The sequence below is a fragment of the Myodes glareolus genome, chromosome 8 (genome assembly GCF_982192425.1).
Source record: "Myodes glareolus chromosome 8, mMyoGla1.1, whole genome shotgun sequence".
Taxonomy (NCBI): domain Eukaryota; kingdom Metazoa; phylum Chordata; class Mammalia; order Rodentia; family Cricetidae; genus Myodes; species Myodes glareolus.
In genome coordinates this window covers 12,720,139-12,743,102 of record NC_142033.1, presented here as the reverse complement: position 1 = coordinate 12,743,102, position 22,964 = coordinate 12,720,139, and the positions used below count along the sequence as shown (strand labels likewise).

At 43.6% G+C, this 22,964-nt stretch overlaps 1 protein-coding gene across 3 annotated transcripts in view; it reads left to right on the top strand.

Moving 5' to 3' along the window:
* Bmp2k (BMP2 inducible kinase) overlaps nt 1-22,964 on the top strand; it is a 96,219-nt gene that overhangs the window by 374 nt on the left and 72,881 nt on the right. The window contains exon 1 of one of the 3 annotated variants that reach the window (XM_087908850.1): nt 356-374. The exons of the other annotated variants lie outside the window; for them this stretch is intronic. Coding sequence (XP_087764976.1) covers nt 371-374 — 4 coding nt within the window. The 5' untranslated portion in view covers nt 356-370. Of the gene's footprint in view, nt 1-355; nt 375-22,964 lie in introns of those variants that run through there. 3 annotated transcript variants of the gene reach the window in all.

Sequence of the window (22,964 nt, the reverse complement as noted above, 5' to 3'; positions counted from 1 at the left end):
GGCTCGGGCTCGAAACCGCTGGCGGCCCCGGTGCGGGCACGGTTGTCTGCCTGTCTCTGGAGTTTGAAATCGTTTTCTGTTCTTACTGGCGCGAGGGAAGAAATAGAAGCCGTCCCAGTAAGTGATGTGGTGTCATGATTGGACCCGTGACTCATTAGAGAGGGTCAGATGGAGCACTGCTGGGACACTGCTCTGCCAGCTGTGGCTCTGGCGGCTGTCCTGCCTTGCTCTTGGGTCCCAGCCTCCCCGACGCGCAGGGCAGTGGATCCCGTACACGCTGCGGTTTGTTTGGGGTTTGTTGCTGCTAAAATTCCCAAACAAAACAGGACTCCCAAGCCCATCTGTATCTGGTTGTGTGTGTGCGCAGATAATGGGTATGTGTGTTGGCATCGTCTCCGAATTCAGTTAAGTGGTTGCTTGGGGCGGAGGTGGGTGGGAGTAAACTTGAAGTGCGTTTATCTGTGTTGTGTAGTATCTTCTCCCTGGGACAAGGTCCTGGTTTTGTCCGCCCAGCGTGTCATTTTGTTAGTACTCTAAACGGCGACCAGTTTAACTTTCCCTTGTGAGGTTTTTGGTGGCTCTTTCATTGTTTGATAGAGGCTATGGCAGCAGGTAAAAGTCTAGGTACAAAAGGAAGTTTACTCCATGATTAAAAAAGCGCTAGGCTTTAGTTTTGTATTTCTGGTGCAATTTGCTTGTAGAAAATACTTTCTGATTTCTTATTACATTGACTTTGAAGTTTTGAATGCAAGATATTGATACGTTGAAAAATCCATGAGAAATAGTTCTCGTTGATAAGTAAATGATTTTAAAAAATAAAACTAAAAAAAAAAAGACTGTAGGGAGACGTTTTGATGTTCTGATTTGCTAGTTAGATGTTGACATGGTTTGGGAACAAGACAGATTCCATTTGTATTTTTGAAACTCCATGAACAATAGGAAATCAGTGCGGTAAAAAGCTAAGGGCTTCAGGTCTATAAAATAAAGGAAAAACAAACTTAATGTTATCAGGGATGTGTGTCATTGTGTGCAAGCACTTGCTCAGGATAGCCGCCCTTTCTGAACCTTGGTGCAGGGGAGGGAAGGGATTGCCGGATTTCCAGAGCGTGTCTGTGAGCGGCTTTGATAGCTTGGCTGCAGTGCCAACTTTGCTAGCTCTTGATGCCCTGTGAATTTCAGGTGTTAAGTTGGGGTGTAGGTGTTGAGCGTTGGTGGCTATTAACTCCCACACTGACCGTCCAGTTGTTTAGTAGTTCACTGAAGTGTAGCTTAGATAGTGCTATCCCTCCTTGCTGAGTTCCAGGTTATGTCTTTTACTTAGTATTGTGACAGTACTAGCGCATCACCAATAGACTAAATTTTAACATGCCCTGTCTTACCTCACACTCAGTAGCAAAGCACTGATATCACTGTTGTAGTGTTTGTTTGTGGTGTGTGTGTGTGTGTGTCTGTCTGTCTGTGTGTGTGTCTGTGTGTCTCTGTGTCTCTGTGTGTGTGATAGTAGAGATTGAAGGCAGGACCATATTACCAGACTTTTTACCTTTTAAAGTTTTGAGACAGAGTCCTTCCAAGTTACTAGGAAAGCCTTGGATATTCCATTCTTTTGCTTCAGTCTTTCAGTGCTGGCCTTTCCCACAGGTTGTTATTAACAAGCATGGCTGTGCTGAACGTGTTTGTTTTTCATGTGTACATGTTTGTGTGTCTGTGGCTGTATGCATGTGTATGCCTGTTGTACTCTTGTGTGTGGAGTAATGTCAAGTGCTTTCCTCAGTTGCTCTCCACCTTAGTTTTTGAGACATGGGACCCATGTGTTTGGCTAGACTGGCTAGCCTGTGAGCTCCAGCAGTCCGTCTGCCTTCCTCTCCTGCCAGCGCTGGGGTTGCAGAAGACCTCAGTGCTCAGCTCTTACATGGGAGCTGGGGATCTGAACTTAGGTCCTGATGACTGTTTGGCAAGCACTTTACCTTTTGATTTCTGCCTCATTAAGATTTATTTCATTGATTTTAGGACCTGGTGATGGTCTCCTTTAATCCCAGACAGGTGGATCTCTGTGGGTCCACCTAACAAGTTCCAGGACATCAGGTTACAGAGAGAGACCCTGTACCAAAAACAAAGAACACAAAAACCTCAAAATACCTTCTTACTTACTTAGTTTTAATGCGTGATCAAGTCATAGATGGAAATAAAGGTTGAAGAAACTCTCAGGAACTATGGGATTTCCTGTCTGTACATCATGGCTCCTACCTAGGCTTTCTTCCCGGATACAGGTCTTCCCTTTCTAGAATACACAACTGACTGAAATAATACTTATTTTACTCTTAGTAATTCTGCAGGTTGGGCAGGGTGTTTAAGCACAAGGTTGGTTCGCATTTCAGGATGATTAGTTGGTAATTGACAGACTTTGCTGTCATCTGAGGTGTGTTTGAAGATGTGTTCCATTTAGGGAGACCCCTCGTCTTGAATGAACCGGTCTGTCTTTCTCTGTGTAATTGGTTGTGTTCAAAAGTCGGAATGAACATGGGCTCAGCAAATATTGGGTCATTACTTCCAGCGGAAATGACAGGTTAGATATACCTCTTAAGCCTTGGTTCACGACATTATTTTGTTGGCCGATTTATATATGTGCCTTGACCTATGTGTATTTGTGATTAAAGACACCTTATTTAGTGTATATTAGTGATTCATTAGCATGTTATTATCTCAAACTCAGGCCAAAATGAAAATTATCTAACACAGGATTTCTTTGTAAGGAAATCATAGCCTTGAACTTGTGAACTCTAGACTTCACTTTGCCCAGGAACCATTTTAAACACAGAAACCAGCACTCTAAAACAAATGAGAGAAGGTGACAGTACAGTCACCGGGGGAGGTAGAGGGAAGAGCACTTTGGAAGGGTCAAGTCCAGAGAGGCAGTGCCTCACCCTCAGAGTGCCCTGAATAGTGTGATTTGGGGATTAAAGTAAATTTTAGCATGTAGGCAAATTGACAGATAGAGAATCCTGAAATGATGGTCAACTATTGTCTACATACATGTGCTTGGGTTTGTATATTATGTTGACAATGAAAGCATTTTCAAGGGTATACTTTTATATGTACTAAACTGTTGGCATAGTTTCCTCTCGGAAGCATTCTGTAGTATTATCTTTTTTAGTTAAGTACGTATATGCCCTGAAAATGCTTGTAACTTTCGCCCTTCTCAGTTTCTGCTCAATTCTGATACCATAGTGGCTGATACCATAGTGAGGCGTTTTCGTGCATTTTCTCAGAATTGATTCATTTTCAGAAGTTGAACTCTCCCAGCCTTGGGCTTTAAGGTGAGGCAGAGTCACATGCCAATGTTATCTTGAAACAGCATCCGCTTGTCAAGCACAGACAATTCAGTGTAGTCTTTAAGCTTTTATTAAAAGGTAGGACTGATTTGTTGTTCATCTTTGCTTCCAGAAGAAGGGTTCTGATGCTAGTATAGGGCATTTGAAAGCGGGAAGAATGCTTGTTTGTTCAGTTTTGTGTTTTTGGAACAGGGTCTCATGTAGTCCTGGCTAGCCTCAAAATGTGCTGTGTAGCTGAGGTTCATTTTGTACTCTTGCCCACCCCTCCCGAAGTGCGGGGATTGCAAGCATGTGCACATGCTGTGCTCACGAAGCTGGTTCTCCATGATGGGTACTTTTCCCATCTATGTATTTAGTGTACAGAATGGCCTTGAAGAGGGATGCCGAGCTAGAACACGGATGGTGTGCTGAATTAATTAATTTCGAGGTCACTTGGGCTGCATAGGAGTGGGGAGAGTGGTGAGACTTACTGGTGTGGTCCGTAGGTAATTAGAGGCAGGAGCTTAGAATCCTGGAGACATAACTTAGTAGTTTTTCTCAGCATTAACTGTTTTGAGTGAGTGAATATTGTTTGAATTTTAACTGCTCCTCAATGCTAATTTTATAGGGAACTAGTAGCACATGTACATTTAATTTTTCGGTAAAGTTAGTATGGAAACAATCAGTTTAAGTATCTTCTTGCTGCAGTTGTCTGTGGCTACCCAGTGACTTCAGTTACCGTTCCCAAGAGAGGACAGGAAGGACCGAGGGGAGAGTTTCACAGAAATATCCGCAGCTGTGGCTGTTTGACATCTTTGTATCAAGTGTTGCTCATGTAACAAATGCAGCCGTTTTCTAGCTCTAGAACTTGTAAAGTAGAAGGTGCATGGAAAACAAGCAAAACCTTGGTTACTGTGGTTAAAAGTGACGAGCATGCTATGGTCTTAGAATAATTGAGTTTGGATTAGGGAATTGAGATGAGCCTTTCAACGCTTTAGCAAAAGCTGAAGGGCAGCAATGGTTAGATAGGTGAGATGTGAGGGGAGGGGCATTTCAGAGTCCCCCAGAAGGGAGCAGTCCCTGTGTGAAGAAGACTTTCAGGACCTCTGATGTGCTCAGAGCAGTGACCATGGTGATGGGTCATGTGGACCATGATGCTGGGTCGTGTTGAAGAGGGCCATGTGGCTCATGATGATGGGTCTTGTTGATGAGGGCCATGTGGACCGCGATGATGGGTCCTGAGGAGGCCTCTAAGGTGATGTTGATTGGGGGACTAGGGTTCTGGGCGTTGCATGGCAGCCTGAGTTTGGCTTTTATCTGAAATGTAAGAGGAAGATATTGAGCAATTTAAACTGGTGCGCTCTAATTTTCTTATGATCATATAGATTGCCAGATAGAAAAAGGATAAGAAATATGTAAATTAAGATGATTAAAAATGACAGTGAGAATGGAGATAGAATGTTACATTGCTCAAATGTTAGGGCCTTAGAGGGTCGTGCAGAAGGTAAGAAGGAAGGGTCCACTGGACTTGTTTATGCAGCTCTTGGATGGAGGAACATTTGCTAAGCGAAGTGCAGGACAGATCAGGGTGATGGCTGGGGGCTCCTGAGCAGTTCAAGAATTGTTGGGTTGAGGTACTAGGCATGAGGGACATGCCTAGTAGAACCCAGGTGTGTGGTCTGAAGCTGGGCAGTGGTGTCTGTGCAGGGAATTGTGCATGTGGTACAGTACACATGTGGGGGTCAGAGGGCAGCTTGTAGATCTCAGTGCTCCCATTCTACCATTTTGTCTCCAGGATGGAACTCAGATCAGCAGCCTTGTAGTAACCATCTTTACCTGCTGAGCCATCTTGCCAGCCCCCGATCTTAAAACATTTCAATTCATCAGAATGATTTGGATACTTGATAAAATGCAGAATTTGAGGCTGCTTCTCAAAGTTTGTCTGGCTAGGCCCCTGATACCCTTGCTGCAGCTTCTGGAGCCACACATTAGAACCCTGGATTTAGAACAGGCAGAGCAGATTGAGAAAGAGGCAGAGACAGATGTGGATTTGATGCCCGGAAACCTGGGCAGCTTTCAGTACGGGGAGTGCAAAGTTGTGCATGCTTGATCCATTTCTTAGCCTGGCGCTCCCAGCTGTGGGAGCTCCTGACCCACCTTGACAGTTTTACCCTGGACTCTGCTCCACTTCCTGCTCTTCTGTGACTCACTCTGGTGCTTGCTTGTCACTCTCCTCTGTGCAGTCCCTGCTCCCTAACTGATGGTGACAAGAGCTTCCTCCTTCCTGTGGCCACTTGCTTTTTCTCTTGTTTGGCACTCAATCTGTTGTTTTGAAATCTAATTATGTTAGCATTTAGAAGCACTAAGGTAGTTAATTATTGTTGGTCTCTTACCTCCCCAGGGAATAGTAAGCTTTGGGGGGACTAGAAAGACTCTTAATTCCTCCTGCATTTGCAAGTTGCTGTACTCCTCCCTGGTCATTCAACTGTGATGATTTTTCACTTTTAATTTTTTTTATTTTATGTATTATTATTGTAGACAGAAGAGTGCTGGTGCATGCCACAGCACCTGTGTAGAGGTCAGAGGTCAACTTTGGGAATTAGTTTTCTCTTTCTTCTATGGGATCTGGGAATTGAAGGTAGGTATTTGGAGCAAGTGCTTTTTACCTGCTGAGGTGTCTCAGAGAGCCCTTGTTTTTGTTTTAAACCACGTGCTTGTAATAGAATTAAAAAGTACCAGTAAAGGGTTCTTTACTGGACCATCAAAGTCTTTTACTTGGTCCAGGAGACCCTGCCTTCTGTGAAGGCAAGTTAATTCAAAGTTAATTTAACCTCTTTAAAGACTAGCCAAGGGGTCCTCTCATAGTCACCTGACTCTGCTGACACGTTCATCTTTATTCTGCAGAGGTGCCTTTTAAAAGAGGACAGCATAGAAGAGGAAAGTGCAGAGGAGGGACATTCTGTGCACCCCGAGATAGTTTTACAGCCTGCCTTTGAGGACAGTAGAAGAGGAGCTTTGTAACACCCTGTACATTGGCTCCTCCAGTACGTGTCCAGTAATTGTAATCCTTCTTTCTGTGTTGAGCTAAACTCTGAGGAAACATTGTTTCCTGTCCTGAAGCGTGGATGTAATGTATGGGAAGACTGAAGGGAATGAGCAACAGTATCAGCAGTGCCCTGCGTGTCAGGGGTCAGTAGGCGTGGATGGAACTTAGATGCATGTTTAGTTTTAAACTTTCAGTGAAAGCTGATTCTGGAATTGTGATAACTTACTTTCAGAACAGGCCCACACTTATCCTGTGCCAGTTACCACATTGAATTCACTGGCATCTTTTTCTTAGGCCATTTAGTCTCTAGAACTGTGAGAAATGAATTGTTTATACTACAGCTTCTTAAACTGTGGGTCATCACCTCATGGGTTATATAACAGTGTGGGGGTGTGTGAAAAAATTTGGCAACAGTGAAAGGTTTCTGAATGACCCAAGGCCAAAAATGAATTCAGAATCAAATGTGTCATGAGCCTGAGGTGATCTGACAGTTTGTGTCCGTGCAGTAGGTGGCTGCACTGCACTCTTGGTTCTGAGCTCAGAGCATGTACTTCTCAGGGTGCATCCTGCTTTACCATGCAGCACCAGCAAACATGGCCTGAAACATCTTGGCTTGGCCTGAAATGTGACATTAAGAATTGCCATGCTTTTGCTGCACACAGCTTTCTGCTTTTCTAGAAACACGATATTTCAATTACAGAAAAACAAAGATTTATTGTTTTCCTGTGGTCATGCATTGTATCAGATTAGTTTGTTTGGATTGTGTCACATTACATGAGAATGTTTAAAATTGTTATTTGAATTGTTTCAGGTTTTGTAAAAGAATTGTTTAGTGACTTTTGACTTGGGTCTGGAGCAGACTCTGTGTGACACGTTCTGAAATAGTTCTGGAATCTCCTTTGCCATTTTGTCCTGAGTATTTATACAAGGCTGTGTTCTCAGCAGTAACGGTTATAAAGTAAAAATATCTGTCAGCTGGAAACATTGAAAATACTATGTGTCTTGCAGTATTAAATATTTAGCCAAGATCTAATTCCTTCTGTAAAAACAACTGGAGACACCATCTCACTAGTATATACATTTGCTTTTATCGTAGTAAATCGGAAGCTATGTACTGAAGATTTCTTTACATTTCTGTAGAACTTGTCAGTAAAGTTTGGTTTGAGTACCTGTTTTGTTTACTGTGTACCTGAGGTTGTGACAGTTTCCCGGCAGAAGGAGCTTGTGAGTGGACAAAGCTTAAGGACCCAATTTGTGATATTTTAATATAATTTGCAGAAGACCAAGACACTTCTGTTTTCTTTTTTATCTTATATTGTTACATTTGCTTAGAATGCAGATACCTGTCATTGTGTCCCCTGCCTCCTTATTGAAATTGGGTATTATAGGAGGCTTTAAAATACAGTTACTTTTCTCAGATCTTTTGTTTGCTCTTGAGCCGTGTCTGCAGCCTCTGACAGCGTAGGTGGCAGCTGTCGCTCGTGTAGCTAGTGCTTAACTCAGTTTTGTTCTCTTCAGTAATTTTTTTCTTTGAAAATTTATCCCATGTAAGATTACATTTGGAATCATCTTTTCTCTCTCAGGCGTTGTGCTCACTGCAGATATTCAGCGTATTTGTAAAAGACTGAGCATTTGCCTTAAAAAGTGCCTGGAAGGCCTAAAGTGACTGCGGACAGATCCAGTCCCATTTGACCCGTCAGTGGCTGCTGTGTTGTAGCTGGTGTTGGTTCCCCTGCCCCTTTCCCTCTTTACACAGGGTTAGCACTACCACTACCCCAGGCCTGTTTTTATGCCCCTTATTAGAAACTAAAATAAGAAGGAACTGAAATAAAACATTTGATAATGGTGTAGGTATAGTATTATCTAGATGGACAAAAGTACATTATAAGATTGGATTGTGAATTTTAGGGCTTTTTTTTCTGTTTGCAGGTAAAGTTTCATTTTGTTTCCTGGGCTTTGATTAGGTGTGACTTTCAAGTGTTCTTGCTGGAGTTGACTGATATCTCTCCACTAGAGAGAGTCCTTACTGTAGTATGGAGAGCAGTGGGGTGCTTCTCCCAGGGTGGTGTGTAACTCTCCTGAAGGAGAAGCCCTTTGGAGACCTGTCAGTTAGCTGTCAACTAGCTGCATAGGACCATCTCTCTAGGAGTGGGTAGTACCAAGACAGGATGGGTTGGCTAAGAGGATGAGAGATTCAGAAGAAGGAAAAGGTACCTCTGAAGGCTGTCCTGTAGCTTTGAGACCCCTCCAACTGGAGTAGGCTGGCGTGGAATTACTTATTCTCTATGTAGATCTTGACTTTGCTCTTCCTTTAGGACGTTTGTAATCTTAGCCCAAGGTCAGAGGGTAGCAAACTGCTTTATGCCACTTTGTCCACAGCACATGGTCATTGTCCTGACTTTCTTCCATACTTTGTTCCTAAGGGTCTGACACACCCCTTCCTTGCCGTCAAGGCCATGTTAGGATTGCCTTGGGCTTTTTACAAACCTGTTTTCTTGTGAATGAGATTGTCAGTAGTCTAGATTTTACTGTTCATCCTAGTATCAATAAGGAATTTATACTAAAATCATTAAACAAAATAGTGAAATATTTCACTTACTGAATCCTGTCAACTGTTTCTCCAGGAGGTGTGATTGTGTATCACACACAGGCAGTGACCCACTTTTCCTTCTGTGGCCTGCATCACAGACTCAGCCACTGAATGTTAATGTCCTGTCCTTTGTGTCTGGAAAGGGATGGTACTGATTCACAACCAATAGGGTGTGTACTTTGAATTGTTTTCAGAGTTAGGGTGTGTGTGTGTGTAAAAGCTGTACATAGGCTTTTGATGGTGTCTTCAGTGATTATTATGGAAGTTTATAAGACAGTTAATTGCAGTAATGTGGATATCAATTTTTGTGAGGCATATATATGATGGGCCAAAATTAGGATTGGAATAAGTTTTTAATCTTTAGTACAATGTGTGCTTAAATCATCCAACCAACCCAGTCCTGAGCCTCACAGATAGTCAAACAGGTTGCTAAATAGTTGGCATTTTAACCTTTTATCAAAATGCTATTTATATATTCCAAATGAGAAGCTGGCTTTTATTTCTGGCCTAGCGAAGCTAGTGCTCCAGTTCTATTTTTGTGTCACGTCTTCATGGGCGCAAGTAAAGGAAGGAAAGGGAAGAGGATTGATGTGGGCTCATGGTTTCAGACTGTCAGCCTGTGGATCTCAGAGACATGACACAGAAGGATGTGGAACCAGATACAGCTTCCATCACACAACCCCCGGTGCACACTTCCTCCTGCTAGGCAGGCTCAGCTCCTAGTTAATCACCTCCCCCAAACTCTGAGTCATGTGACTACAATTCAGTGGATTAACCCATGTGTAGAAGCCCATGATTCAGGCCTTCAGTGATTTTCAACTGAACCAAACCCTCAACACATGAGCGCTTTTAAAAAAAATCGTACTTCCTATTTATTCTAGAATACTTACTTTTCATTATTTAAATGGTGATTTCAGAGTCCATGCTAGTATACAGACATGGTGGCTCACAGGAGCTTGTACTCAAGAGGATGAGGCAGGAGGACTGCTCAGGACTTTATTGTGAGATTCTGTCTTAAAAATATCAAATAGAAAAAAGCCCACGCTCACAAGTCTGCATTTTATTTTTTTAATCTGTTTGTGATACTTTTATTCAAAGAAAACATAGGCATAATGCTTATGAATTTTTAGTTGTTCAAAATTGGATTTTTACTGCTCTGCCATGAATTTCTAGAACAGGAAACTTCATTTATCCGTTAACAGTGAAGTTTGTTTTTGCATCACAGCACTGCTGTTTTCTTAATAAATCCCACAGGCGTCTCAGAAAGTTAATATTGCCATGACAGAAGGCCCATGAAGACCAGCACAGGAGCAGAGGCTGCTTTCGGCCCCCGGCTTCAGAGGTGTTCATTTCCTGACACCATTGCTTCTGGGTGGCAGGGAGACCGAAGAGCGCGTGCAGAGTCTATGCCGCTGCAGAGAAGCTCAGCTCCTGGTGGACAGGAGCCAGGGAGATAAGGGGAGACCAAAGGCCAGGCATAGCCCTCTGGTGACCCTCTCTCCACGCCCTAAAGCTCCCACCCCTGCCTCTCTAATTGCTGCTAACAGCTGGGAACTGAGCATTCACTTTCCTTAGGCGGGGGCCTTTCACGAGCAAACTGTAAGAGCCACTGTGATGTTGGATCGCTTCATTGATTTTTTACCTTTTGGAAAACTAGAGATGGGTCTTTTCTGGTGCATAAAAACCCTGAATTAATGAGAACATATCAGCCTCCTTTTGAAAATGTTCTAAATATTGTATTAAATGAAATTAGTATTGTCAGACTAACAGTCTTTAAAAATGCTGTTGCTCCATCAAACTTTTCATAATTGAACTGATTAATTTTAGGTCCCTCATTTAACTATGGGAAGGGAAGTAAGTGATGGAGCCCAGAGTCGGTCACACTGCCAGTGTGGGTTAGATGAGACCTTAGGTCTCACAGCTTAGCCTCCTCTAATGTGTATCCTCCCATAGACTCTGCATGTACAGGACTTGAGAGGAAGATGGGGAGCTGCAAGGTGATGTCAGGGAACTTGAGGATGGTGAGAGTGCCCGAGGAGTACGGGGTGGGATGCTCCCAAACATTTTTGTCTTGAGTTTCAAAATTAAAACTTGTTTATTCTTTTTGAAGATCATCAAATAAGATGGTACAACTTTTGAGGCAAGATGATGATTAATTTGAAAAGTTTAAGGTCTCTGAGTGTCAGCTGCTTTTCTGTCCTGCAGTAAAGTTCCATGGTATTTTCTCTTATGGTTCTGGTGGGTGAGAGGTTCATAATGCCAGAGGAGGTAGAGCAGTTTCCTTAGGAAACAGGCTGGAGGAGCGCGCAGGGAGGGCAGGAGAAGGGCGGAGGGAGAAGGAGCCCTGTGTGAACAAACACAGAAAGTAGGGTGTGGCTATAAACTCTGAAAGCCCGCTGCTGCACGTCCTCCAACCAGGCTCCGTGACCTAGAACTTCCATAGCCCTTTCAAACAGGACTATCAGCCAGGGACCAAGGGTTCAAATACATCAACCTCTGGGGGACAGGTCTCATTCTAACCACCACACCCAGCTTCCTTTGAATTAATCTGGTCTCAGGCTAGAGAAGTTCTGTAGAAAATGAAATGCTGTATTCGTGATCTTTACGGTAAGTAATGTAAAACTGCAGCAGTTTCAGCAGCCGAGTCTAGCAGAGCAGCACCTGGCCTGACTTACAGGGTTGGGAAGGAAAGGGAAACTCGGAAGGGCTGAGCAGGGTTCAGCCTCTGGTAACCACGAGTCTGTTTCCAGGAATTTGATTAGTCTAGGCACTTCCCAGAAGCAGCAGATAGTAGTTGTCCTTTGTGCCTGGCTTTCTTAACGTAATATCTTCAAGTCTAGTCCCTCTTACAGTGTGCATCAGAATTTCATTCTTTAATTTTTATTTTTTTAAAAGGCAGGGGATGTGTTATCAGTTAGCCCAGGCTTACTGAAAATCAAGACCATCTTGCCTAAGTCTCCTGGAAGTACTAGGGTCACTGGCCTGTGTCAAGACCCAGCTCACTACCATCCTTTCAAAGACAGTGCTGTTCCGTTGTGCATTTTTGTCTTGTCTGGGTACATCTTCACCTGTTCGGCCATTTGTGTTATTTCTCCTTTCAGGCTGCCATTGCTGGGTGTATAAATACATGTTAAATCCCCGCTCTCACTAGTTTTTGTCATATTGCAGAACTAGCATTGCTAGAGTCTGAGAATCCTGTGCCTGGTTTGGAGCTGCTGCCATTCTGTTTTCCACAGTGTTTGTGCCGCTCTGCAGTTCCTGCAGCGCACAGTGATTCTAGCTTTCAACTTCCCTGTCTCTCCAATACTCAGCTCTCTTAGTGAGTCCTAATGTCTCAGGGTTTTCACGTTCATTTTCCTAACCGTTTGTCATTTTCAGCTTGTTTTCATTACCTTCGTGGCTATTTTTGTGTTTTCGTATTCAGAAGACACGAGAAATCCATATAAATGCCTTTGCTGTTTTTTGATATATGGTGAATAATTAAGGAAGCACTTGGAACCCTGCCTCATGGAATACCATTTTTATTCGGAAGAATGGCTGACAAACTGATTATTCATTTATATTTGGATACCTAGCAGCTAATTTTCTCAAGTGCTGGAGTGAGTGTCATTTTGGGAAAACAACTGACGGGTGTTATTAATGCTGAAATTTGAATTTCCAAAACACAATTATAACTTCAAAAAACATGTGTCTGCCATTGTAACCGTGGACAGCCTCATTACTTTCATTGGCTGAGGGGATAGTTGATGTTGTTTAACAGAATACCTGTATAGCTTTGAGTGGGTATTTTCAAATACATTATTTACAAAGATAAAGCTATCTGGGCTACATCTTTACTTGCAGATGTTCATTGTAAAGAGTCATTGGTCTGGTTCAAGGCCTCTGGTTTCTGCTACACTACCATTGCTGGGTCCTCACTGGGACTTCTCTTGAGTATCCTATTGTTGCCCTGTGTTATGGAGATCCTGCAGCTTTGGGTCTGATGGGGTGGATGTTGGGGTGGGCCAACTCAGAACCCTGGTTCTGGGTCTGGCTAGTTGCAGGGTTGGTCAGCTCACCAGCTCTCCCTTGTCCTCCGCACCAGGGTGAGCTCTCCAGCATTGCCCTGGTTAGTTCACCCCTTGCTGTCATTAGCAAAAGGGCAGGGCTAGTTCTGCTCTCGAGCCCTCAGGGTCAGCTCTCTTACACCTATGCCACCAGGGCCAGCTCTACTGGGCTGCTCAGGGGAGGTGCGGGGCCTGCTTTACCAAGTGCTGTAGCTGAGGGGCAGGGATAGCTCCGTCGCCCATCACAAGGGAGGGGGGCGTATTTCCCTAACCTACACCCCTGCATGGCAGATGCAGAGTGGCTGGTTAGCCCACTCTCAGAGCCTCAGGGCCAGCTCACCCTGCGCCTTTGCCAACAGGTCAACCCTTCTGTGCTGTCCAGGCCAGGAGCAGGGCTTGCTTTACTGCTGCAGCTGCTGAGGGGGAGGGTCAGCTCTGCATTCTGAACACATGGGGATGAAATGCAACAGTACAAAAAGCAATACCACACTGCAACTGGCCTGTAAGAAATGAATTGTCATGTTTTGCTAGCGTAGTAAAGAATAAAATATCCATAGTTTTCTGAGAAGACAGTTATGTTCTCAAACAGGCATGGGACCAAAGAAACCGCCTTTCCTTTAGCTGATTCCTGCAGTATTTTGTTACAGTAATGGAAAAGTGACCAACTCAGTCATTATTTCTAAAAATGACTGTTCAACTGTAGGAAAGAAAATGCAGATAAACATACAGGAAGTTGTATCTGGGAATAGCAGTATGTCAAACTACGTGGCTCCATTCAAGCTTGTGAATGGTAGTTGTAAGGAGGACCCTGTCCTTTGAGTAGCTGCCTTTTTGTAGTTGTATTACATTTTAAGAACAGTAGCTTGGATCCTGCCAGCCTTTGAGGAAGTGCTTTTCAAACTCAGGACCCTGTGAATAAATGACCTGGACTTTCTTAAGCCCCAGCTCCTGAGTGGGGCCTGAGGTTGTGCGTTCCTAGCAAGTGCCGAGGTGCTTCTGGAGCGTGGCCCCACCTCCCCACAGCCCTGTCATTGTGAGTATTCATGTTAGTAGCCTTGGCACATAAATCCTTAGTGGATAGGGAAACCTTTTGTTTATTTGTTTGTTTGTTTTGTTTTTAGATAGGGTCTCTCATTGTGTTACCCTGCCTTACCTAGAACTCACTGTGTAGGCCAGCCTGTCCTAGAACTTACATTGTAGAGCAGGCTGACCTGGAACTCAGAAAGATCCACCTGCCTCTACCTCCTGATTGCTGGGATCAAAGGTACGATAACCATACCCAGCAATTCCCAGCAACTCCAGCATTCTTCAGCTTCATCCAGGTCTTAAGTCTCAATAGAACTAATTCTATATTTAGGGGGAGATTTTAGGTTATTAAGGATTCTAGATATTTCTTCAGTGTTGAGAGTTTGGTTGGCATTACATGCACACTGTATAAATAGGAGAATTGTCATATTGACAGTATTGTTCCTACCTTTCTAGGAGCAATCTCTTTTCCTTTGTTTCGTCCTTCTGATGTGTGTGGGGGTGGTAGTGGCAGGGTCTTGCACTTCAGCTCAGGCTGCCCTAGAACTCAGCATATCGCTCAGGCTACTCTTGAACTGATGACCTTCTCTTCAGGCATTCCCAGTGTGCTGGGATTATGGTGTGAGCCACAATGTCCAGCTCATACTTCTTTTGAAATTCATTCTGTAATGTTTTCTTCAGTTAGGTCCTGCAACTCCATAAGCTGAGTCACAAATGCTTCTAAGTGAATTAAATGCACAAAATCATGTGGATTACATGGATTTTGAGAGATGATAATTTGCCCCTGATTGGTTATATAGAGTCTACAGTTTTACGTTAAGGCCTAAGAATCAAAGATAAAAATGACAGTCCCTATCTAGGAATGTCGTGTCTGGATGTTTTTAGTGGACTAGTTTCCCCAAATAAAGGTGAGTCATGTTGATAGAGAAAAGCCTATTTAAGTCACAAAAGAAAGGGTGTCTATTAGAAACCGACCCGAGTTCCGGTCTCTCAGCTTCTTTGCAGTAGGCTCTTTGTGGTCAAAGGAGATGGCTCTACGTTAATTTTTATGTTCTGGGAATAGCCTTTTACATTTTTATATTTATTTATTTGTCAAATGCTAACATCTATCCTCCCCTAACCCAACTGCTGACCATCGTTCTCTTTGTCTCTGAATTTCACTATGATAGGAGGTCTGTATAATTGGAATTTTATTGTATTTGTCTGTTTGTGATGGGCTTATTTCACTTAATTATGTTAGAACACACAGAAGTATTAAAACACAACGATAATGCCGTGGTACTGTTAAGTTTATATGCCAGGTTTTTTTTTTTTATATGTATGAAAAAACATTTTATGCATCTGGAAAAGAGTGTGGAAGAGTGAGCAAGGCTCCCAGAGTCAGGTCAGTATGAAAGCCATGGCTGCTGCTGTGAGGCCTGTGACGGCCGCACTTGAGGGGCGAAGGCAGGAGGTCAAGGCTATGCAGCTACGTAGAAGTTTAAAGTCAGGCTAGGCTGCATGGGAGCCTGTCTGTGAAGCAGAGAATGGATCAAAGCCAATGATGACAAGCTAGGATTTTAATCTTATCCAATTACTAAAGACACATTTTTCCTTTCTTTTTTTTTCTTTTAAAGATAGTCTGACTAGTAATCCCAGCTGGTCTGGAACTTGCCATGTACCACAGTGGCCTCAGACTAGAGAGATCCACCTCTTCTTCCTGTCCCAGCATTAAGGACATGTGCTACCTTGGACATTAATGGAATAATTTAAAATGACTTGCTTTTTTTTTTTCCTTGATCAATTTCTTTTTGTGTTTTTGAGACGGGGTTTCTCTGTGTAGCCCTGAATGTTCTGGAACTTGCTCTATAGATCAGACTGGCCTCGAACTCAAAAGTTGGCCTGTCTCGGCCTCCTGAGAGCTGGTATTAAAGGCGTGTGCTACCACTGCCCTGCTCTTGATTGCTTTCTATAACATAAAATAAGTTGTTTTATCCTGGAAATAATTTGCTCTTAGAAAGACTGACCATGTTCCTTCTTCCCAGGGGTGACTCTGTCAGCCTGCCACTTGAGGTGCTATGGGGAAGTCACAGCAGACTCTCTTGCTCAGAGATCTTCACAGAATTTCTCCATAGCCCTTATCCAGAAGTGTGTAACTCACCAGTCTATTAGGGGAATACCTTCTGTAAACCAGCCACACATCATGAAGATCTGCTCTCTAAGTCGAGTGAGAATTTACGCTGGAGGACTCAGTGGTGTGAAGACAGAGTGCTCTCTGGGACACATGGTTCTGCCCAATATCTTAATTTTTTAAGTTTTATTTTATTTTAGTGGTGCTGGAAATCAATCCCGATGTATATGCACCTCCCAGCTGTGCTCTAGTCCTGTCTGAAGACTTAAATGTTTCTGTGTACTGTGCTCACACAGATAAAAAGTGTCAGTCACACTGTCTTCATTGTTTTATATTAGAATATTTGATAGAAACTTCTAATTGTCCAGAAACTTCCCCTTTCATTATTACACCCCCTCCCCGTTAAATCCAATTTATGTTGTTTAACTACTTTTGTATGTTGGATCTGCTCGGGAGGATGGTCAACCTACAGGGGTCATCCAATTATCGACTGCCTCTCCTGGCAACCATCAAACGCTAGAAGCTCCTCAGGCATGGGTAGCACCTCTCGCTTGCCTTCCCTCTCCGCGCTGTAACCTGGTCTGCTTGAGCTTGGGCAGCTTTGTTCGCGCTCCGCAGCTGCTGCTGTGTCTGGATTACAGCGTCTCTCACAGTCTTCCTCCCACTCTCCCGATGGTCCCCAGCCCTGGGATGACAGCAGCCTGAGCGCTCAGCAGCCGCTCTCTCAGCATGCTGACGCCTTGTGGGTCTCTGCTAATTGCCATCCACTTCGAGAAGGAGCTTCTCTGATGAGAGCGGAACAGTGCACTGACCTGTGGGTAAAGCAGCGAGTTTCTAGGAGTTACTCTTGTGTCAGGTTAGCAGATATACTTGTTGTGTGCCCTTCAGAACCCTGATCCGTCTTCTTCCTTCTTTCTGTGCTGGACATGGATCCCAGAGCCTTGTACATGTTGGGTAACCTTGGAAAGTAGTTTTATAGACAGTTTAAAGAAGAGGATAGATGCATGGAACTGGAATTTTGAAAAAGAGGTTGGTTACATATTTAAATAAATTTATATGTAAATAAATTTAATTGTACATAAAAAGTAAGTGTAGCTAGCTCTTTTGTTTTTAAGATTGTATTTTAGTCACAACATTTCTTCCTTCTTTTTCCTCCCTTCAAACCCTCTCATTCACCCCTGCTCACTTCCTAAAATTCATGGCCACTTTTTTTGTTTTGTCAATGGCTCTTACACTCTGATTCATATAACATTCATTATTTCAAATGCTGGTCAGATATTTTTGTAACAGCTTATTTGCATAGTGTCTGTAGACATTTATACTCACCATGCTTATGTAAAGAATGTCCCTTTTGTCATCTTGTGTCCTGCTCCCGAGTGTCTTACTTGTGTATAGCCACTTTCATTGGTAGAGATTTTGATGCTGTTTAATGTTGAGTGCATATGTGTTTATAATAGACAAGTTTTATCTCAGTATGACTGACTTTTTTAAAAAAAGAATGTTTAATATTTTAAATAATTTTAAAATTATTATTATTATTACCATTATCTATGTGTAATTTGCACATGTGGAGACCAGAAGAGGGCATTGGATTTCCTGGGGCTGGAGAGGCTGTTGTGGCCCCATGTAGGTGTTGGGAACAAATTCTGTCTCTTTGAAGAATAGGAAGCCAGCTGAGCCATCTCTCCAGCCACAGTGATTGACTTTTCTAACAAAAATACATAAATTGTTTGTAAGGCGGTACCTAGGCTTAATGTGCCTATCAAAAAAGTTTGACTAGCTCTTCCCAGCTGAGGTGCTTTGATCAAACTCGTGAGCCACAAATATGCTGCCCAGGTGAGTAGGACCAAAGTAATGTTTTCTTAGCTGAGTTCCCAAACGGCTCAGTGGTTGTCTACAGACTGCCTGTTAACCCAGGACAGGCACAGGCTTCATTTATCATTTGCCTTGTCCATGTTGGAAAGCAGGGAGAGTGGAGGCTGGATTTCCTTCCCAGTGGGCAGAGAGCACTGAGTCTGTGCAGTAGTACGCACAGGGAGTCGGTAGCGCATGTGCTCCAGTCCCCTGACACCCAATCAATCAGCAAATAGATGGCGTTCTTTGTAGGGAAGAACGGCACAGACGGCTTCTTCAGTTTAAAAGTCTTTGTTTGTGTTTGGTAACATCAGGATAAATACATCTGAAACACTGTAGAATGCGCTTTTCTTTGGGCCAGCACAGAATGGGTAAATATGTATGTTTTCTGAGACAAGGCTTTGGTATCAGGTCATGCAGTACAACAGATAGAGGATCTCTGCTGATGCTTTGGCTCACGTTGAGATCTTCCTTGGTGTTCTGTTCTGAAGTGATTACGGAAGGTACTGTGTTTACTTGACACACTGGAGTTTGTGAAAGTGCCAGAATAAGCCTGGGCATGTGGGGCCAGGAGAGTGATACAGACTCAGTTCACTCCTGCTCACTGTACTTGGTGTCTTCTCTGACATAAAACGTTTATCTTTATTCCTACACACACCCTGACCTCCTCATGTATAGATAGCATACATTTTAGTGTTCTCTGTTTGCTAGCTGGTCTTAGTTTATCAGTAAGTTTAACTCTACCTCAAGATTGTAGTTGTGTGTAGAAGTTATTGAAAGTCAAATTAGCTCAGTTTCCAAGTATTCTAAATGAGTTTGGCTTCCTGGGATCACTTCACGGTAATGCTCTAAGTTGGAATAGCTTAGACTGCACAGTGCGGCTCCAGCTGTGCAGCGGGCTGGGTGCTCAGCTCCCTGGGACAGTGCGGCTCCAGCTGTGACGGGCTGGGTGCTCAGCTCCCTGGGACAGTGCGGCTCCAGCTGTGACGGGCTGGGTGCTCAGCTCCCTGGGACAGTGCGGCTCCAGCTGTGCAGCGGGCTGGGTGCTCAGCTCCCTGGGACAGTGCGGCTCCAGCTGTGACGGGCTGGGTGCTCAGCTCCCTGGACAGTGCGGCTCCAGCTGTGACGGGCTGGGTGCTCAGCTCCTGGAACACTGCCTTTTTAGTACCCATGAAGCTATCACTTCAGTTCCCTACAGAAAACACAAGCAAAAGAGGAAAAACTTTGAAATAACTATTTTGCCTAGTAATAATAGAACTTTTAAATTAAGCATTTAAAATTAAAAATGATATGCTCAACCATTATAGTAATGAACTTCAGCTTGAATGACATTATTCTTATACAAGAAATATTTAAAAGTTGTAAATGCTAAATTATATTTTATTTCATTTGAGGCTTTGGAACATTAATGCATTACAAAACTTTAGTACACAATTTCAAACTTTTTTCTACAAAGAATTTAATTTTTTGTTCCTTAAGAGAAGTCCAAAATGTTCTAAGATGGACGTGCACATTTTATAATGCCAATTAATTATCATTTTTTACCTTGTATTGATATTTTGCCCTCCACTAATTCTTCATATGATCAATTCACAAACATAAGTCCTGAGAATTTGTGACTGTATGGTCCTGCTTCCTTGCTTACATTACAGGTATGATACCAAATTAATGAAATATTTTTAAACGTCAAAATCTTGAGGTGACATTCTCTTCACATTCACTGACCTCTTGGTTGGAAGATGCCCGATTTTAGGCATCTGAGTGAGAAACTGGAGCATCCTGTTCATCTCTTTTCTGTGATTCCCTGTAAACTTTCATGTTCTATGTGTGTGTGCTTATGTGGATGCCGTAGGTAACAGAGTAAGTTTTCCAGGCTGTATGCACATGTGCACGTGTGGATGCCGTAGGTAACAGAGTGAGTTTTCCACGCTGTATGTGCGTGTGCTCGTGTGAATGTCATAGGTGACAGAGTAAGTTTTTCATTACTAAATACAGTGTCAGTCTGACTCTGCTTCCTAAGGGCCGCTGCATTTCTTTTTGGAGCATTCTCTTGATATGAAGTAATTTCCAGTTTGTCTCTGGGGTCTACCGTTGCTCCTCTGTCATCTCCCCGGACAGTGCTCACTGCTGTCATTTTAGTCTTTCTTTGTTTTGGTTTCTTGTCCTGTATTACTCTGGAACTTAAGCTTACCTTGTTTCTCTGCTGGCCAGTTCATGGAGACTGCTGTTGAAGACTTCAGACAGATGTGACACTCTTAGTTCATCACTGCTGCTGTCTCAGAGAGAACACCGCGCTCCTCGCACAGCTCAGTGATACTGTCCAGGACTTTATCTCTCTTCACTTTCCGTATTCTGTAATTGAGGAAGTGAACTTACTGCTTTTTAAGTCAGTGTTTTGATTTTTATTTATTCATTTTTAAATGTTTTTTGAGACAGGTTTTCAACTATGTAGCCTTTGCTGGCCTGACACTTCCTAGTTGACCTTGAATTGGGAGTGATCCTCCTGCCCGTGCCTCCCAAATGCTAGACTTACCTGTGTGTAGTACTGTATACTATGAACAAATCATTAGGGTGGAAGGAAGCAGATGAGCAGGGGCTGTGGGTGGACGCGTGGGCAGTGGGTGAGCAGGGGTTGTGGGTGGACGTGTGGGCAGTGGGTGAGCAGGGGCTGTGGGTGGACGCATGGGCAGTGGGTGAGCAGGTGCTGTGGGTGGATGCATGGGCAGTGGGTGAGCAGGGGCTGTGGGTGGACGCATGGGCAGTGGGTGAGCAGGGGCTGTGGGGTGGACGCGTGGGCAGTGGGTGAGCAGGGGCTGTGGGTGGACGCATGGGCAGTGGGTGAGCAGGGGCTGTGGGTGGACGCATGGGCAGTGGGTGAGCAGTATGGTGATGGAGAAGGAGCTCAAGTGGAATGCAGAAAACAGCGCTTGCACATATGAGCATGCAAAATAGAAAACACTATTTTACCTCAATCCAGACAGCTCCTGAGGGTTGGGGAAGATGAACCACGCGCACTCTAGTCTGTCACCACCGCCAGTGACTACTTCCCTCTTTCCAGCTTTGTGCACTGTAACTCACGGCTTGTGGTCTGGTCGCAGAGAGCCTTTGTTTTTCAGACACCTTGACTACTGCTAGATACTGCTAGAACACTGGTTCAGACCAGAACCTCCTCTTAAGTTAGTCATCAGCCCATGCTTAGTAAATGCTCGTAGTCCTCCAAGACAATGATAGGGTGGGAACCACAAGCGATCACTGAATTACTCCTGAGTCTTGTGTTCAGTGACTGAACCCTGACTGAAACAAGACAGGTGCGATAAGTGGAAGGTAGCAGTAAGTTCCCAGAAGGAAACAATTCAAGCAGGGGTTCGTGGTACCCTGGAAAATTGTGCTGGAGAATCTGTTGTGGGGCTTGGTGCTTGGGGAGGTGGGTGGTGGTTGAGTAAAGATGGGAAGAAAAGGAGAAAAGGAATCTCTTCTTTGGAATCTCAGCAGTACGTTCTAGGTGAACACAGTATAAAGACCCCAGAGAGCACAGGCAGAGCCAGGTGCTGCTGTCTCCTGTCATGGAGAAGCTAACATCCTTTCCTGTTTTTTTCGGACTGCAGTGAAACAGGAGGCCCCAGGAGGGTATGGGCACAGAGGTGGCCTGATTGGGCCCAGATTTGAATGCAGTGGGTATGTGGGAGATGAAACGAACAGTGAGAAAGATCAGAAGCTGGAATACACCCGGAGACTGTGATGTCACTTTGTGGTTTTCCCCAGGGCAGGGAGGATCTTTGGAAAATGAACTCAAACTGTATTCTGAAGTACAGCATAAAGGACTAGGAGACCGGAAGTATGAAAACTAAAGGCCGTTCACACCGTGCGTCAGAACTGGACAAGCACTCCAGCTCTGAGGGCAGTGAGTGAGAACTGGATGAGTAGTCTGCTGGGAGCGTAAGGGACGTTCTCCTGTACTTACCGGGAGCGTAAGGGACATTCTCCCTGTACTTACCGGGAGCGTAAGGGACGTTCTCCTTGTACTTCCCTGCCTGTCCTCGGGCCTCGTGCTCGTCTGAACTGGATGCTTTGACGGAAGCCTGGTGTTTGAGTTCTAGCTGTATTAATGATCGTGGTCTTGACGCACCTGCTGAAGTTCTCAGTGCTTACTTTAGGCTGGGGTTTGAGCCGAAGGTCGCGGAGCTGCATCTGTACAATCCCTTGTATTTTGAGACAGCACCTCACTATGTAGTCCAGGCTGGCTGCCACCTCCTCGTTGCTGGGATTACTGGTGTGTGCCACTACACCTGGCTTAGCTTTTTAAAAATTTTATTTGTGATGTATTTACTTGGTAAGAGTGGTATTTTGATACATGCATACAGTGTGAATTCATGGCGTCCATCAACTTATTTGCCATTTATTTTTGTGTGTTGAGAGCATTGGAAGTGTCCTCTAGTCTAACATTGTGTTTTGAGATATATAGTAAACATAGTTGACTGCAGCCACTCTACTGCTCTGTAGACCAAGCTTATTCTTATTGTCTAACTATAATTTTATATTGGTTAGAATAAGATTGTTTCTAATTTTTATTTCAAAAAGCAGAACAGTGAAGTTATTACTAAAAATAGGATTTAAGAATTAAATGTGTTAATTGTGTGAAAACATATTATGGAGCTTAGTGCTGAAAAATTCTGTCAAAGTACACTGACTGACTTAGTTTTGACCGTAGAGGGCATTTTGCTTCAGAATGAAAAGAAGCAGTTTTCTGTATTTAAAATAATACTGGTGGCTATCAAATTGAAAATAGTTTTTCAAGGAAGGATTCAGAAGGCTGTTAGTACTAATCTAGTTAAGCATGGTATATGGTAATGAACATGTATTCTGTTTTTATAGTTTGTGTACTCCATTAGAATCAAGTCAGCAGCAAGAAGTAAGGACTCAGAGCTTAAATAGAACTGCTTTCCAGTAAAATCAATTGATTTATACTAAGTTATTCACAGATAAT